Raw genomic sequence first — 18960 nt, 5'->3', positions numbered from 1 at the left:
ACATCAACTGCATGGGTTTCTGGGAGGAAGTGGCTATTTCCAAGATGGCGCAGTCCTTGTCAGATGAAGAGTTTTCTCGAATGCAGGTACTATGACTTAACATCAACAACCGACTTGATTCAATAATAATAATTTTATTATTATTTGTCCTTTTTGCCTTGTAGACACAGCTCATCGAGCTGCGTACCTTGAATTACGAGCTGGAGTCTAATTGTCAAAGACAACAGACAGGTCTGTCCGTGATCAATATTTTTGATTTCGTTGTAAATCGCTTTAATTTAAGAGTAATTATTTCCGTGATCATTCTTTTAAACGAATTATGAAATGAGCGATACTGAGTCAGCATGGTTCAGACTCAGGGTTTCGATGTAAACTTGTGCTAATCTTGAGCTGCTGTAAGACGAAGCTAAACTATCATAAATTAAATTTGCAACACGGAAAATTTTAAGTTTGTGCATGCAGGCGTAGTTGTTCGATTCTTAGAAAAAAAATATACTTAAAATCTCTTATCTTTGTCCTTTATTCCATATGAAATTTGAATACTGCTTTGAATTTATCAAATTATTAGAATTCACTTAGAACAATCCCCAAGGTTATACCAATTTAAAACAATCTCTAACCCTTTAAACCCTAACATCAGTGTTCATATTCTCCATACTTTTCTCTACATATTTCCTTTGGTACTGACTAGGAGAATTTGTTTAATGATCCAAGCTGCTTAAGTTGGCAATCATTTCCTTTATTCTCATGATATTAATGAAAGATTCAACAGTAATAGTTTAGGAAGAAATTAGGTGTTAATCATTCTTAGGGTTTAAGTGTTAAAATTTATTCTCTGCACTGAAGATTACAAAACAAGGATTGGGAATGATCTTACATGAGTCTTCGTTGCTGTCCAGCAGGGTGCTTTAAGACCAGTCTTTCCTGACTGTGTTGTGTCACCTTTTTGTACTCTTGGTTGGAGAGAGACTAGTTTTCAAGTAAATTTCTCGCACAAGAAAACAACACAGTGACTCAACTAGGGCTCTTACCTAGATCCCTCAATCAAATTTTGTCTTTGCCAGGTCTTGCAATTGCAATGAATTGAGGGGAGAGAATATCTTGAAGTTTTAATGTTTTCTTTCTGATTCTCAGAACTGGGTCAGCTTCAAGAAAAATACAATAATCAGGAAAAAGAATTACAGAAAGCTAACAAGGTAAGTCTGTCTACAGAAACAATCAGAAATCATTCTTTCTTCATGCATGATAATTTAGCACATGTTAAATTATATTATTTTTACTGGTTTTACAGATCATAAACAAAAGCAAAAACAGAAAGGTATGTTCATCTTTTTTTTGATAAATTGAACACTGGTTACTGTGTGGTAAAAAATGTTTACAATTGATATTGTAATATTAATTTTTTTGGTCAAATGTTTCTGCTGTGTTCTGTAATACATTAAGCATGTTTGAACCAGGCCTTTTTTTGTTTAAGGAATATGCAGTTCTTTTGGAAGAAAATGAAAATTTGCAAAGACAGTTTCAGGTGTGTTTTTTCGAAATGAGTATAATTTGTTCTTGCAATGGTGATGTTTCATCTTTCCTTTCAAACTATGTTAATTCATGAAAAGTTTTGTAACAAGACATGAGATTTTTCAGTGATGCAACTTTTTGTTGACTTGAAAGCCTTTGAGTTGATGATTTTCATGTTTTGGATGTTTTTAATACAACTGAATTTTTTACTTTTAGGCACAAGAGGAAAATTTTAAGTTGCAAAACCAAACCCTTCTTGAGGAGATAAGCAAGGTAACGTGCATACTTTTCTTTTTTTTTTGTGACAAGAATGGCTTGTTAATGAGAAGTTGTCAGTCAATGATTAAATCCATCCATCCGCTAGTCAGTTATGCAGTCAGTCTGTCAACAGACCAGCAGATCAGTCAGTCAATCAGTCAGAGTCAGAGTCTAGTGAGTTCTTTTTTTGCGGTCGCGATCTCTTTTAGGATTTCAAGTTTTCCCGTTATGAACAGTAGGAAGATTTGAAAATCTAAGATGTCTCCGCAAAGGCTTGTGCAGAAAATGTGATATTTGGCTAACAATAGGCAATAATTTAGGACTTGCCAATGCTTTGTCCTATAATGCCAGCCATAGAGTATATGACTTGTGGATAACGTTATTGTTTCATTTCATTTATTTTTTGTTCATCAGTTAGTGAGTTGGTCAATCAGTCAGTCTGTCAACCAGTCTGCTAACCAGCTAGACAGTCTGTCAGTCAATCAGTCAATTAGTCAGACAATCAGTCAGTGAGTCAGTCAATCAGTCAGTCAGTGAGTCAGTCAATCAGTCAGTCAGCGAGTCAGTCAATCAGTCAGTCAGTCTGTTAGTTAATCATTAAGTCTATGAGTCAGTCATTTTGATTTTCAGTCATTTTGTCAGTCAGTTGTACCATTCCAGTCTTACAATCAGTCACTCAGGCAGACAAGCAATTACTCAGACATGCCATTTTTAGTTGGTCAATCAATCAGTCTAACTTGCAATGGGATGGGTTTGCTATCTATGTAATCACTGGACTGTTTAGAGTATTCAATTTTTATGTCGCATGTGTGCATGTACCTCAATTTTTTTTTTAACTGAAATCCAGTTAAATGATGACAATGAAAAACTCCAAAGACAAGTAAAAACAAAAGATGGTGGCCAGGACTCAGGTTCTGATGCAGAGTTGAGGAGACTAAGAGCAGAAAATGCTGCTTTGCAGAAAAGTTTGACAAGTACGTGTACTAAACTAACGCAGAGATAATTATGACATTAGATTACAACCATTTGTGATATTGTGGAAAACTTTTGAAAAGCTTAAATTATTAGTTTCTTCACAAGTCTTTTTATATTTACCCCATGTCTTGGCTCATAGAAATATGAGTCATTTGAAACATTGTGGTTCTTTGTGTGTTCATTGCATCATTTTTCTCCTTCCTGAAGTTTTCGTTAGCTTGAAGTGTTAACCCTGTAACTCCCAAGATCTCTTTGGTAATTATTCTCCTTGCTGTCTGCTATACAGTTCTTGTGATGTTAGTTTGGAGAATTTGGTATTGGATCAACTAATAATCCCCTAATTAAGATTTTTCTTTTTACTCATCATTTTGTCAGCTTGATATTGTATTGAAAATTGTAAGGAGAAATTCTGTCTTGGTCACTCATGGGAGTTAAAGGGTTAAGTGTTTATGTAGACTATCAGTAGTTCCTCTTTTTGGGTGAGGTCTGGCGTTTGAGTTATAGAGAAGAAAAATCAGCTAGAAAAAAATTGATGTCAGCTGGCCATGCAGAAATATAGGAGTTAAGTGCATCAGCCCCAGAGTTCAGCACAGCATGTTATCATCAATTTTGTTTTTTATAGAAATAAGAGAGATGGTAAATTTTGAGCTTGGTAAAGAAATAAAGAAAGATGTTTTTCATCTTGTCACAAGCATGGGACAAAGAAAAAATTCTGAGTCCCAATAAGGAATCAAAACCTCAGACCTTTTCTGAAGGTCTGAGGTTCAATTCCTCTGGTCCCCACCCACATGATAAGACAAAAAACATCTTTCTTTGATTTTGTTTTTTGTTTATTTTTTCCTACTCACATGACAGTTTTTGATTAAAAGGAGGGACTTTTGTAGTGTGTTCTCCAACTTGTCTGTATAATTATTATCACTTAAATTACAATAATTATATCAACTTTTCAATTTGTCTGTGCACCATAGATTCCCAACAGAGGCATGAGGACGAATTGATGCAATTACAAGAAAAACTCCAATCCCTCTCTGATGACCATGATAATGACAGCTGCCAATCACCAGATGCAGGTGAAAATGATGCCAAAGAGTTGCCAGCCAATGGAGAAACACATGGAGATGAAAGTAAAGATGCTGTAAATGAAAGTGGACAAGCTAAAACATCAAGACAAAAACTTCATGAGATTTTAAATGTGGAACTGTCAGCATTTTGTGAAAAAATGTGTAGCAGTGAAACTGGTGATGTGTCTAAGGAGGCAGAAACAAACCAAAGGCATGAAGTTGCCAAGGGTGTGGATGAGAATTTAAGTGTAGTGGATGGCGCTGAAACAGAGAGCAATGCACCTGGAACAGCAATGTTTGACTCCACAGATAAGAAGTCAGGCAATGAGGATTTTATTGAAGAGATAGACAATTTGAAAAGGAAACTTGCTGATAGTTTGTTTCATTTTGTTTCTTCAAATGAAGGTAAGATTTTTGCAAAGTTTTTTCCCCTGAATGTCTGCTCCAGAAATCTTTTTTTCTGAGGAATTGCAAGTTAGCTCTGTGAAGTCTTACTTAACTTATAGATTAATGATGCCGGCGGATTTTACAAAGTAAGAGATTTATGAATCAATATGTAGATGAAAATCTTAAGGGCGTCATGTATAATGGCCGCAATTTCACAGCTCATATCATCATACATCACATGTACTGTCCTTATGAAGATTAGGTTTACGCTCGTTTCGTCGACGTGCGGTTCTCGAGTTCCATCTCGGCAACAACTCGGGATGATTCGACTGATACGTCGGCGAAAGGACCGGATGTTGAAGATTATGAGATGTCATGAAAGGCAGCGTTTCGTCTTCGCATATGAATTAATGGAATTTTCAAACAAACTCGTTCAACATCGTACTCAAAGTCCCGTTCGAAAGTTCAAGCTGTTAGCAATCCGGCTCTCTATCGCGAAAGGTCTCCCACTTCGATAGTGAACCAGGAAGCTGACAACTTGGCGAACAGGACTCAGAGCGAGTCTCTCGACTAAGACGATACGCTGTGTCATACCAACCAAAAAATACATGTATGTTCCTCAACCTAGAAAAGATCCTTAAATTGCAGAAATATACCTTTAGATAAAAAATGTACCAATAGTAATACTATGAGAAGGATTTACGATCATGTATGTTCCACGTAAAGGGTTAAATAGCTGTCTTTTACCTTATAACCTGCAATGTAACTATAATGTGTCATTGATGCTGCAAGTCTGAAGGTTTTAAGGTTATTCGACTGTCAAAAGTTATGTGTTAAAAGGTTAGGGTACAGATGTAATTTTTCTTTTATGGTTTTTACAAGTTACAGCTGCAGTCGTCAGAAGTCCGCCGCGGGAACGTCGACAAGAGGTCAGTACATGTACATACAAATGAGGATGCTGTTTTAAGTATCAGAGATGCCAGAGAGCTGCTCGACTCTGAGCTCGAGTCCGGATTGAAATGAAAATATTTGCATACATGCGAGCGGTTTCTGTGTCATGAAGTCGGGTGTCCAGCGCTTTGTCTTCTGCTATTGTTTTGCGTGCGACAGTAAAATTATTTACTCTAATTTGCGGATCGAAATCCTTGGAGAGTTCTTCGAGGGTCACAATTTTCGATTCTTATTGTTATTTTATATTAATATACAACTTGTGTACCTTTTTGCAAGCTATATCCTGGATGCAGAAGATATATAATACTGCTTTCGGCAACAGTGAAATTTAGACATAATTTGCGCTCGCGTGCATTTTGTATTACACGCAGGTGCATGTAGTAACGCGCAGTGTACTTGGGATTGGCACATGCTTTAAGCGCGTGTAAAGCTGCATTATACGAAAGCGGTAGTGTAATTTTTCTTACCTGAGTTGCTGTCCTTATCAAGTAAATGTTATTGATTATACTTTAGGTGTTTTTGAAACTTGTTTACAACTATGATCTGACTTTTATTACGAAGGTTGAAGTCAGAAGCCTGGCTCTGGAAAAGCAAGTGAAGGAGATGGCAAGTCTTCAGCTACAACTCGACACCGAACGAGAAGAGAAGAGAATCCTTCAAGAACAGCTACATGAAGCTGAGGTGGGTTAGAGCGGGAAAACCAACTTACTGCTGGGTGGCGCAGTAGTCTGATGGTTTGAGAGCCACAAGTTTGTCAGTAATTTTAATATTGCTGTTGAGTGACACCCCTACCCCGATAAAGTCTCTTACTTACCTACTTATTGCGGTGGACTCCGGGTTGAGAAGTCTGGGTTCAAGCCCTGCCCAGGTCATTGTGGTGTTGTCTTTGGCAAAGTACTTTAATCTTTTTCTAAAAACATTTTATTTCAGACATCAGGCAAGCAGGAAATTTCAAAGCTCGAGAAGGAACTTTCGCAGGTGAGAAGAATGGTGCATTGTGTGTCAATAGAATCTGAGTGACTTGTTTTATGTCACAGGCTTTTGTATAAGTCAATAGCTTTACCCTAGTATGAAGTCAATCTGTTTTTACTATTTTATTTTCTTATTCGCAGCTCACAGAAAAAGTCAAAAGGAAACAAGAAAGGTATGTCACTTGAGCTGAGCTGCTTGAAATAGAATTGGCAGTAATTCAGATTTACTGTCTCGGTTCATAGAAAAAAAAATTCATTTTCTTTAGAGCTTATGCTTGCTTAGATCAGTAATGTGTTAATCGTCCTGTGTTGGATGGGCACGAGAGACGTTAAATTATCATTAAGGAATCGAAACCCAGACCTTTGGAATTCAGGATTATTTACTTGAACAACAAGCTGCAGAGGGCCCGTCAGTGGAGCCGGTAGAGGCCATGTGGATGATTCCTAGGTGAATTCTAATATGAATACAGCACTAATATATGGGATCATGCTTTTTTACAGTTACTTACAGCTTCAAGAAGAAAAGGAGAAACTTTATTCGGAAAACAAGTGAGTCTTACTTAGCATTGTGGCCTGATGGTTAACACGAGGGAGTTTGGGTCCGAGTTTAAGCATTCGATCCCAAGCCCTTAACCTGTTTTCGTTAAAAGAATGTTAAAGACCCCTTGAGGAACTGAAGACTGTTTTGCTGTCTAAGACTCAGGAATTCTATCAACACACTCAAGATTTTAGCGGCGGTCTTTATTTTTTTCTCAAACTTTCGTGTCATTTCAGGAAATCTCAAGAGGAGTTAAAAACCGCGAAAGAACACGAAATAGAGGTAGGTATATGCAACTTGTTTAGGGTTTTTATTTCATACATTCTGTGCTTCAGTTTTGTACTTTTTTCGAATCATATATGATTTTCCAGTTGTTTTGAGTAGATGGATATCATCCTTGTGGTAAGAAGCTGGGCTGATGTATTGGAACCAAAAAAACCCAAAATGGCCGCCAATTTTGTTGTTTTGTTTCCTTAATACCCCGATATGGCCGCAGTGATGTCATGTGACAACCCGTCACTGTACAGTTTTCCTTTATGGAAGAAAACGAAGAAGATTGCTAAAGATTTCATCAACTTATATATCATCTTCTTTAGGTTTTAACAGAGCAAATGGCAAAGCTTCAAGATGAGGTTAATACTGCCAATCAGGTTAGCACAAACAGAAACGACCAGGATCTTGGGGAGCGTTTTTTTTTTTTTAAGTTGAAATACCAAAGTTCCGCGCTGTCGCTAATGTCATATTTGTTCTTTCTGCTATTCCTTTTTGGACTCGCGCGACGGACTTCGCTGAAAGGAGGGGGGCTGCTCGAAGTCTAGCGAGGAAAGGGCGTGGAGTGTGGGAAAGAATGAAAAGAATTTTGTGGGGCAGCGAAGAGAGAAAGAGTGAACAGTAAAGGGCGACGAAAGAACAAGAAGCATGCGAAAGTTACTACAAACCTTCTTAAAAAATAGCAGGAAGATTGAAATTGAACGAGAAGAACTACAAGAAAGCGCTAAACGCAATTATTAGCTAAAGCTTTCTCTCATCGGCACTGAAGAAAATATTTGTCGGTTTTGTCCCTTTACACAGCGTTACACAGAGTTAAAAGAGGAAAAGGAAAGAAAGATTAAAGGACTTGAAGAGACTATGACATCTCAGCGTAACCAGGTAACTGGCGCCATCACCGAGAATCGAGGCTAATCTATTGACTGATTGACTGGAACGACTGATGTATCGACAGACTTACTGACTGACTGGCGGACTGATTGATTTACTGACAGACTGACTGACTGACTGACCAACTGAGCACCAACTGAGAGGCCTTTAAACTGCCTTGATGACTGGCTGAACGATTGACTGATTGGCCGAAACAAGTGCTGTACAGATCGATGGACGTATGTCTGCCTACTGTCTGACTGACTGACCAACCAAAGAGAGACTGTGTAAGTGACTCAAACTGGCCTATTGACTGACTGACTGACCTGACTGACTGACTGATTGACTGACCTATGACTGACTGACTGACTGAACTATGACCGACTGACTAATGCCTGACTGAATGAATAACTGTGTTACAGACTGGCAGACGAACGCTTTATTTGTCTTTGATTCAAGTTTGAGGTAGTTAACATTTTGAAATGTTAATTTCCACTCTTCTGGTATTTTTAGGCGTCGTTATCTGCAGAGGAAACGGAACAGCTTGTTGCAGGACTTAGGTAATACAGTGTTATTCGTTGTTGAGATACTTAGATTCCCATGAAAAACTCTGCAGGCGAAGGCGTAGCCCAGAAAAATTCACACGCATCTTTCTTGCTTTCCAAACTACCTGTGTGCTTCATATCTCGATGATCGCATGCTGGCGAACTGATAAGCTTTTTTCTGAGATGTCCAATGCAGCTGCCTTAAAACGAGCAGATATACAGAGCCTTTGATATGAAAATAATTCTTTATTCTCGTGCAGCTTACCAATGGATCTCATTTTCGTAACAAAGGTTTTGCATTTGGCCTCATTTTGGATGTTGTGGTTTATCTAACTCGAAAATGGCCCATTTTCAAAAGATTCTATGATGCGAAGCAAGAAATTTAAACGTTCATTTGGCAAAGAAGTTTGAAAGTACATGGTCTAAATAGAACTTACCGAAAACTTCACAGAATAAATTTCCAAAGACATGATAGTTTGAAATCATCTGTATCCTACGTAGGCTTTTGCTTGACGGTGGGAGATGTCATACGCATTCTTCTATACAAATTTAGAATTACTCTTTCTTCTCCATTGAAACAGAAAAAAAGGCTGACTATATGATACTCAATAAATTACTAAATACATAGGCTTTTATTCGGTTTCTGGTGTGAAGTCCATCGATGAATGCTTTGGGGTTACACCCGCCATTTTTGAAAATGATCTATTAATTAGTTTTTAAAACTGCAGTTTCTAATTACAAGTTCTGAATTTTAGGCAAGAAAATGCGTCTTTGGTCACTGAGGTACAAGAGTTGCGAACGGTAGGAAGCTTTTTTTTGTCTTCGTTTAGAAAGTCTATTGACACGCAGTTTAAAGGCTGGTCCTAAAATTGGTGGCGAAGTCACACTGAGTGTTACGCTAGCAACATTTTTACTGTTGGGATCAAAGTTTGTGGACCTTGAATGGATTTATTTGTCATAAAATGTATTTTAATGCTTTTTTTTCCTGTTTGTAATTTGTAGAAAGTCAAAACAATAAGGGAAGAGCAGGAAGAGTCTGAGGTAAGCATGTGTAGCCCTTGCCAACCCCTCATCCCCCCCCCCTCCCCCACTCCCTCCACGTTAGTAAAATTTCAATTTGTCACAATGCTCGCGGATCAGAATCAAAACCCAAAACCAAAACCACTCGCGACCTAGATGCTCGCATTTTCCCGCTCTTGACGTCTGTCACGTGTACATTGTTTGAGTTGTCATAGGCTTTTTTCCGGATTTTCCTTCGTTCTAATTGGTCGTCGCGATTACTTTGGTTTTAGTGTTTTGATACTCAGTAGTAAAGCATTCTAGTAGCAAAACAACTTACTTTTTCCTCTAGATAGTGAGTTGTCGGATAGATATCACTGCCTTGCCTTCGAGCTTCTAAAGCCAGGGTCTAACGGTCGTGCGGAATTTATCCCCCCCCCCCCCGTTCCTGATCAGCTCTTTAAATGAGTACTTTATGTCCGTACACTTATTGTGTCGTTCTGTTTAATTAGGACTTGATATCACAATTGGAAAACAAAGTGTCTTTGACCGAGACGCGCTGCGCTGAGCTGGCCATGGAGGTCGATGAGTTGACAGCCCATGTGAAGGTAACGCTTCAAATCCAAATCAGACTACCCCACCCCACCCCACCCCCCTCTCCTTCACCTTAAACTGGCTTCTTGTATAGGCCCACCAGGTTAGCTTGCATGTCCTCGGAAGGAAAGGGAGGGGGGGGGAACAGCGATGACATTCTCGGTTTGCTAAAGTATGATTACCTACCACACAGGTGTTGTTGCAGCTTTAGATCAGATTTCTTGTCATGTCTAAAGAAGATTTGACTTAGATGAAGATAAATAGTATTTCACACGAGCGTAGGGTACTACCATTGGTACTCAGACCTTGAGATACAGGGAACTCGTTTCTAAGTTACCCTCTGAAATAGGTCCGTTTTCGCAAAGAATTCTTTGATTTTCATGTGCTAAATCTGTTCTGTGATTGTCTGGTGATGCTAGCTCCATGTTTTTATCTCAAAACAGGAACAGAACACTGCAGTTGAAGGCTGGAATGAACAAATATCACAGCTAACATCTGAACGTGATCAGCTGAAGGACTCGCTGGAAGAAGTAACCAAGGTGATAGCCATTAACAATTTCGACGACTTGTTCTCTGTTTATTTTAGCATAGGAAACTTGTTAACGATGTTTGTTGAAAAAAAGCCTTGCTGAAATTCAATTTTTCCTTAAACCCTTAACAATTCCTTGGCATTTGTCGGAGCTAAGATCATTTGGTCCATCAAGTTGTGCCCTCCCGGGTTCAAAATCTAGTTTATCATTCGTTCCACTAATATTTCCGATTTAAGGCAGCTGCAGATTTTTTTGCGCGGAAACAGGAAAAATAGTGAAGAGAACGACGGCGAAATTTAAGATGAGTCGTTAGAGAAGCAATTAAATCGCTAAATCAAGGAGGAATGGTCTAGAAAGATCCGAGAAAATTATCCTTTTCAATTTTTCAATGTCTGACGAGCTTTAGGAGGAAAAACGTGTCATATCCTTCCTTTCAAACTATCTTGTGGAAAACCTGTGCATGAAAACTGCTTAGCTAATGTAAACGTGACTTGTTTTTATGGTTACACTGCTTTCTAGGTCGCCAAGAGTCGTAAAGAATTGGTTGACAAGATGGCCATCGAGAAACAAACGACAGACGCGAACCACAAAGAGCAATTGGACAAGTTACAAGAGGATTATAAGGTTTGGTTTATGCAAATAGAGAGAATGGACTGAATAAGTGAAGCAAAACATGCAAAAGAAAACTTGTTTGAATCTAACCTGATTTTTTTGTTGTTTTGCGCAGAAAGAAATTAACGAACTTAGAGAGCTTCTGACGGGAGAGAAGGTAATGTGACTAGTTTCTAACTATTTATTAATCATTTTTAAGGCAATTCTTTGATTTAACATGGAATTGTACCACATCGTATCAATAGCAAGAAAGATGAAATTACTAACGAATATTGGTAAATCTGCTTTTGGTCTTCGCTTAATCCAGAGGAAGTGTTCATGACGTCTTCAGGTGTTCTCGGCACTCTGAGTCGTTCTCAAAAATAGGCTTCGGAAATCTTTCAGTAAAACTTTGGAATCTCTACGTATCTTCAAACGTTCCGTCAGAATTCATGCTTGTTAGACAAAAAGAAAAGGGATGACAGAGTATTTATTTTCTTGGCTAAACAGAATCTGATTCCCTTCCTTCTATGATTGAAAATTTTTTAAGTGTTTCTGCGTGGAAAAAATGTACGCAGAGCGGTAACTGCACAGTATCTTAGAGCTTGAAAATCTCGTGGTCTAAAGTAAATAAGCCGGATTCAATCCTTCAAACATCAACTCTCGATCCAGGTCAATGCAGATCGCCAAGAACTTTATCTGGTTATGGCAGGCAGCTTCCAAAAAAAGTCATTGTTATGGAAATCAACCTAGTTTTGAAGTTAACTGTCATGTGAGAAATCGCCTGATGCATACTCGCACAAAATAAAAACCAGAAATGATGAGGAAAGAACAACATCTTTGTCTTCTCGGAGGCAGTTAAGCGTGGATATATCACAAAAAAGGGTAATTTGGTTTTATCAACTGAGTTGATAACGTAAATTGGCCACCGTAAAGAGTTTCAAACCTGACGTTTCTAGCGTTATCTCTTCCTCCATTCGCTCCGATATAGGACTAACGCTCGAAACTTCAGCTTTGAAACTCCTTACGGTGGCCAATTTACGTTATGAACTCAGTTGATAATACTAAATTACCCTGTTATACTCTCCCCCGACGCAGCATCTTTAGAAAGTTTCTTTAGAAACTTAACTCCTTTATATCACAAAACATTTTAAATTTTAGTAATCGATCCTCGGTGAAGCCAACGTTCCCTGGTTGATGGTTTCCATAGATTCTCACTACTCTTTGCCTGTAAATGGTTATACTATTTTTTGAGAATCTGAAATTTAACGTTGTCGCATTGACAAACCCTGTCGTTGCATTCTCAGAAACTTCGCAAAGAAGTTGAAGACTCACAACAGAAGTTAGCAGAAACCAAGGCTAAATTACAGTCTGTAGAGAGCAAAAGTGGATGGTTTGAGAGAAGACTTGCTGAAACTGAGGTATTTGAATTCCTAACCCTTTCACGAACCTTTAACTTTAACCTTTTCTGCGAGATCCCAGTCTTAATCCTCCCTCTTAGCTATCAAACATTTCCTTGTAGATTAGAAGGGAGAATTTTGAGTTATTTCGTGATGGCAACTTGAAACTGTTACATTTGTCTATACCTCTTACTTATCGCGTGTGAGGTCTGTTACGGACCGAGTATTTCCGCCCCAATTGGCTATAAATCTGACCGGAAATAAACGAGGTTCCGTGACTTACATGTGCAGTACTGATTGAAAAAACCAGTTAGTAGGATATTTATTATAACTCTGGGTTCGGATAGAATGGAAGATTTCAATGTAAACAAACTTTTAAATTTAGCCAAGATGTTTTGGCTATGCGGTGATCTTAATCTGTTTTTCTCCTCCTTAGGAAAACTTGAAGGCAGAGAAAGAAAGATATGAGCAAACACTGGCCAATCTGCAAGCGGAACGTGAAGAGGAACTTAAATCTTTGCAAGAAGAGAGAGAGAGAGGGGAAGAGGTGAGTCTATCACCAATGTTTCGCAAGCGAGCTGAGCCCAGGGGCTACTGGGAAGGAGTTTTAAGAAAACTTGGCATCGTGTTTGTCTCCAGACTCCCAAATTAATGATTTTATTTAGATCAAATAACCCAAACTTAATTTATATCATTTTGTTCTATTTTTAATCGTACAGGGATTTCAGTCTCAGATCAGTGGGTTACAGGAGGAAATGGAGGAAAAGGAACAGGAAATGGAAAAATTACGACATGAACTGAAGGATAAAGAAGTTGAAAACAAAATTGCCGGCAAGAAAGGAGATCAGCTGGTGAGAACCAGTTTGCTTGTGCAATTTCTTTCTTTGTTTCAGTAATTTAATTTTAGCACTGTTTTGGAATCTTGAACCCAAAGAAATGACCCTTGGTGGCAGACTACAATTTTGATAAAAGCAGAGAAGAAGGCTTGGTGGGGATTCGACTGAATTCCAACCCATACTGAATTCCAACCCAGTTACAAGTGGGTCTCTACTGCCAACTGAGATACGAAGCTACTACACATTGGGAGCGGGGCACATGTTAGAGGGTCTAGTCACAATTAGGAAAGTCACAATTTTTTTTTCTTGTTCTTGTTGAAGGTTAAGGACCTGAAGCGTCAGCTCAAACTGGAGAGGAAAAGAGGCGAGCAGTTACAGCAAAAATTACAAGAAGCTTTATCAGAAAACAGAGTCAAGCCAGGTGAGAACTGAGCCAATCACCAGAAATTTAATTTCGCAGAATAAATTCTTCGTCTAGAATCTGTATCTGGGAGGATTTCAACTACTTTATTGCCAAGGCACTGTGACGCAAATTGTAATCAAGAGTGCCAATTCCTTTTTTCTCTCCTATTTATTATTACCTATGTATTTAAAATATACTTTAAATTATTTATTTACCTATTTTTTTTCAATGATCTACTCACAAGATTTCTTTAGTTGCCAATTTCTTTCTAGTTCGTTCGTCTACTGTGACAATGGTGTGAAAGGAAATTGCATTTCGGTACATGAATTCAACACGAAGCTAATGGTTTGTGTTCTTTTTCTTCAAGCATTTGAGGATATGTTTGTTGGCAGGGAACATCAACGGCGAAATAGCGGGTGAGTTTACAGTCAGCTGATTTTATTTCACAGAAGAACTAAAACGCTCGCTTTGCTTAATTTCCAGCTGCACTTATTTCCTATTAGTGTGTGTTGATTTTACTTGCTCTACCTTTTTTTTTCTTCGTTTCCACACTGCATTTAGTGCAAACCTTTTCGAGCAATTTTCAATCGAGTGTTGAAAATAATCCGGGACTTTTATGGTTTTGCTATGTGTTACCCTGTGATTGGTCCAGAAAACTGGTGCCATTCTCTCGACCAATCAGATGCAAAACTATCACCAATCACGACCTGGTCCCCTGCGTTTTCCCGCGCTTTCTGCGGTTGGCTAGTTTTTACTTTGAGTTCCCCCAATGGCTCTTCAGGGTATTTTCAAAGCTGTTATTTTTACAGGAAAGTTTATTTTGAAATTTTGTTGTTATTTTCTAGTGATTCATCAATTGTTAGTCAACCGTCAAGAAGTGAAGTGGACAGCCCGGAATTTAGGGTACGGTTAAATGTATGGATTGAGTGCGCAGATACCAAGAGTGATCCAGTTACGGTCGAAGGGTTACTGTACTAGTTTTTTTTTTTTTTTTTTTTTTTTTTTCAAGTTTTTAGTGTTTTTGTTGTTGTTGTTGTCTTTTCAATTTAACAAATATACAACTGCTTAATGTTAAGCCCAGGTTTCAGAATGACGAGGGATTGAAAAGCTTGACATAGAGTAGGTAGTGAACAATAACTTGAAACGTAAAGTGTTTTACATTCGACAACAACCACCACTTCTCTTCAACGCATTATCTTGTGATGATATTCTTTAGCCCCCAAGCCCCGCTGCGTCCATGATCAGTATGCTTAACGACGATACCACTGACCTGATAGAACGACTCGCGGACGTTCAGCAAGATAAGTGGCTCCTCGAGGAAAAGGTTTGTATTGAAGAGCCTTAAGTACACGTTTTTATCGAGTATCGTACATGTATAACAACCCACGTGTGAGGCCAGGCTGCCGAGTTTTTTTCAAAATGGCGGCTTCCATGGATGAATGTTCAGCACATCTTAGGATAATTGTCGAATGCTTATGTTGCGTTTTTGATCTGAAAACGCAGTTATCAATGTCAAAATTTCACTTATTCCTTGTTATGGCCGATAAAAAATAATAAATAAAAACAGTTTAGGACGTACCTCTCGTTGAAGTTTGGAAAAAATTTTAAGGAGAGGTATGTATGGATTACAACGTGTCTGTCGTCTCGGTGAGCAAAAACTGATGAAAAATCTTTCTGATCATTTTTACGTGTTTTTTTTTTTCTTTTATTCTCAAATGACTGAAAACAATTTACGAGGTAGTAAACTGAACGGTTCACAACACGTTCACATTCTTGTTTTAGCAGAATTTATACTCCTATGTTCATTTTTATGCAGGTAGTGTTTGAAAACACGAAACTCGCTCGAAACTACGGAAAACTTCCACGAAGCAAACTCAAGTTGTGATTTGTTTAATAATTTGCAAAAAAAGAATTCCTTATTTCTTTTTTTTCTTTCTTTTTTTTTTGCTCTGTAGACTTGTAAACTTTTTCAAAGAATTGTAAATTGTTTTCTTTTAGTTCATCGGCTTTGTACTACAATTTTTTTCCTTCATCTAAGAATCTTCAGCTTTTTTATGATTTCTCTTGCAGGTTCGCCATCTTGAAGAAAATGGAGCAGCGCTAGCGGAGGATCTATTAAAAAAATCAGCCATAATTCAGGCATACGCCATGGAAACTAAAGTCGGTAAGGTTATTCGGACGACCCAGTTACTCTACTGTAGAAGAACAAGACCGAGTTACGTCACATGCAAGTGGCCTGGTTGATAAGCAAGATTCAAAATGGCGGCGTCTGTAATAGAACTTTTCATCTACCTGGAAAGGCGCTCAGAATCCTAATTCTATATAAAAGATTAAATCAAAATGATATCGTTTCTGAAGATATCTTTTTTTTTAACTTTTATTCTCTTGTATCATTTGGTTTTAATATATTTATATTTATGTGTATTTATTTGTCTTTTCCAGGTCCTATAGCGGAGTCTCCAGCGAAACCATCCCCAGCCGCTTCGATTTCTACTTTAAAAGAGAAGATTCGGTCTCCTTTTGGTAAAGCTAAGCCTGAGAACACCAGAAAAATACAGCTGATGCTGGAGGAGACACTGACAAAGAACATTCAATTACAGCGGGTAAGAGGTCCCATAAGTACCTGTCAATTGTTTGTTCTCTTTCGTTATTGGTGCGCTTTTCGATTAAGTGTCATAAAAGCAATACCAAAATAATCACAAGCGCCAATCAGAAGAGAGGAAAATACCTTTAAGAGCCAATGAGAACTCAACGTAAAACACCAAACAAACTGCCTAAAGCGCGGGAAAACGTGGGCGACCAAGTCGTGTTTGGATATAGTTATTCATCTGATTGGTTGAAAGAGTGGCGCGAGTTTTGTGAACCAATCACAGATCGAAGTGAATCAAAACCAAAGGATTCCTTGAACATTGAACTGAAAAGTGCTCACAAATTATCTCTTTTCTCTTTCTTAGGACGTGGACTCGATGTCTAAAGAACTTCAAAGATTCAAACAACAAGAAGTGATTCCACCGGAACTCAATGAAACTTCGGATTCAATGTTGGATTCAAGTTTATGGAAAGCCACAGAGGAAGAGGAATCTGAATCTAGTTAGCAATTTTTAACTGATTTAATTTTAGGTTTAAGACACTTTTGTCGAGTGCAGTGAACCTTGGGTTGCGCTGACCCCACTGAGCTGTTAACTTCTTCACTCACATGAGTGACCAAGACAGCATTTCTCCTTACTATATCAATGCAATATCAAGCAGAAAAGTGATGGTAGTAAAGCAGAATATCAAAAAGGGGATCGTTAGTTGATCCAATACTAAATTCTTCGAACTAACATCATAAGAATTGTATGGCTGTCAGTAAGGAGAAATAATCATGAGATCTTTGGAGTGAAAGGATTGGTACAACTTGTCATCTTATCATAGGTTTGATAATAGTCAGTTGTTAAGTCACAAACAGTTTTTCCGGGAACAGTGTTACAGATACACATGTGTGCTTATAATGGGGCCAGTTTGATCAGGTAAAGAGAAACTTTCTTACAGAAGTTCTCCTCCGCAGTAGATTATGGATGATACTCAAATGTCGCACTAAACCGTCCGCTTAATAAAAATGTTATGAAATAAAAGAGCTTACTAGAACATTGAAGTCAGCGACCGCTAAGAAGAGTTCTCCAATGGATACAGGGTTATTTACCATAAATATGGGGGAAAATTGGTGCAGGGTTTTAACTTAACTTGGGGTCCTATCACTACGGGTTTCTTATCAAATCTCTTTAGTATCACCAATATACAAATATATATTTAATAGATCTTTTAAAGAGATTTAGATTTATATTTCTCTAAAAATGAATCATCGAGTAGTGTTCTTTCTCACGAGAAGCGAAGTAAATTCGCTCGAGTGTAAAATGAAAGGAAATCTTTGGTACTGTTCAAGCGCTCGGTTGATAAACATTGTAGTGACAATTTTTAGAGCAAATGCAAATAGCATCTTTGGGGGGAAATTATAGATATTACGCCTATTATTTTAACAAGATATGTAAACTAGTATTGCTAGTTTTTTTTTTTTTTTTTCAATTTTTTTTCAATATTTCCAATGGCCTATGTACGTGCGTGTTCTATCGAGAAAGGTACGGTTTGTAAATACAGCTATTCAATGAACTCAAGAAAAGCATTGTAAAGAGTGAAGTAAGCTTCTGTATTCTGGCAAACGAGTAGAAAGCTTGGCATTATGTGATATGCCGATGTTAACTTCATTAAATAAGATATAGGAACTTAGAAGACCTATATCTCAAGTACCTTTATCATACTTACTCACGTCCGATAAGTCAAAATAAACACGAAAATCTGATGCATTTATACGTGTTATTCCACGCGTAATGCGTCAAAGGAAGGTCGAGAGGTTTATAATAAACGAACTTGAAAGGAGTTTAAGCGTGGAATGGAAATTATAAAGTTTTGAGACTTTCACTGCTACCGTGTTTGTCGATACACCATTTTGATGCCTTTCAAAGACCAGTTTGACGTATTTTGCGCAGCAGAGGAATAAACGTTTCATAAAAGGTGCAGAGGGAAACGATATTTTTAAATTAGGTGAGCTGTGTACTACAAGTGAAGTATTGTTCTTCTTACAATCTTAATCGTAATATTTGTTATTAAATTTTACAAGTTCAACGAAACTCTCATTCAAATCGCTGAAATGTAATCGATTCGTGCAATCCAACCAGCACGGCGATGAACAAATTTGTAGATAATGTAGATAAATTTACTTAAAAAGTCCCTTGTTCTACTTTGCTCGCCATTAATGCCTAGGTAAACAAATCTGCCCCAGAATAAATTAAACAATCAGGTAAATGTTGGTCTCTCTGTTTTACTAATTTGGTGATACAATTTAGCAGATATACCCTAGCCGTTTCTTTCGTTCTCTTGTGTGTGGTTGCCACGTTGGATTAGCCTTGGTGCCTTCGAGAAACTTCCCTAACATTAGAAAATAACTTGGGGTTAGATCTTGGAGGAAAGCAGAAGGACTTGCAATCGTAAATTCTTGTCCGGAAGTTTTGTCCTTTCGAAGCAAGAACGAAAGTTAAATGGCCGTGAACCCTACTGCTAACTCCACACTTACGAAGAAGAAGGCGCCACCTAACTAAGAAGCTTCAAAACAAGATAAACTTGATAGCTGTCTTAGTCATTGTCACGTTTAAACATGTCGAATTGTGTTACACAATAGTCTTTAGTTACGTGACTTTTCAAACGGAGGGTTTCGATTGATGGAATGAACTTGTCACGC

General features: G+C 38.0%; 1 protein-coding gene across 1 annotated transcript; it reads left to right on the top strand.

The window, feature by feature from the left end:
- The first annotated feature begins 8 nt into the window (after positions 1-8).
- LOC113664357 (GRIP1-associated protein 1) lies at positions 9-18352 on the top strand. Its single transcript, XM_089206931.1, has 33 exons — positions 9-86; positions 165-231; positions 1135-1196; positions 1292-1318; positions 1475-1525; positions 1729-1785; positions 2618-2744; positions 3714-4211; positions 5076-5122; positions 5706-5825; positions 6075-6122; positions 6257-6288; positions 6617-6664; positions 6890-6935; positions 7250-7303; positions 7725-7802; positions 8304-8350; positions 9091-9136; positions 9338-9376; positions 9847-9942; positions 10372-10467; positions 10978-11082; positions 11186-11227; positions 12357-12470; positions 12886-12996; positions 13169-13300; positions 13607-13706; positions 14056-14104; positions 14534-14591; positions 14905-15012; positions 15759-15852; positions 16131-16291; positions 16643-18352. The coding sequence occupies exons 1-33, from the start codon at positions 12-14 to the stop codon at positions 16781-16783; spliced, it is 2976 nt and encodes a 991-aa protein (XP_089063057.1). The 5' UTR covers positions 9-11; the 3' UTR covers positions 16784-18352.
- The last annotated feature ends 608 nt before the right edge of the window (positions 18353-18960 follow it).

This window comes from Pocillopora damicornis, chromosome 5 (assembly GCF_964200805.1).
Source record: "Pocillopora damicornis chromosome 5, jaPocDami1.2, whole genome shotgun sequence".
In the NCBI taxonomy this organism is placed as follows: Eukaryota; Metazoa; Cnidaria; class Anthozoa; order Scleractinia; family Pocilloporidae; genus Pocillopora; species Pocillopora damicornis.
The sequence above is the reverse complement of the archived record's forward strand: the minus strand, read 5'-3'. Positions and strand labels throughout refer to the sequence as shown.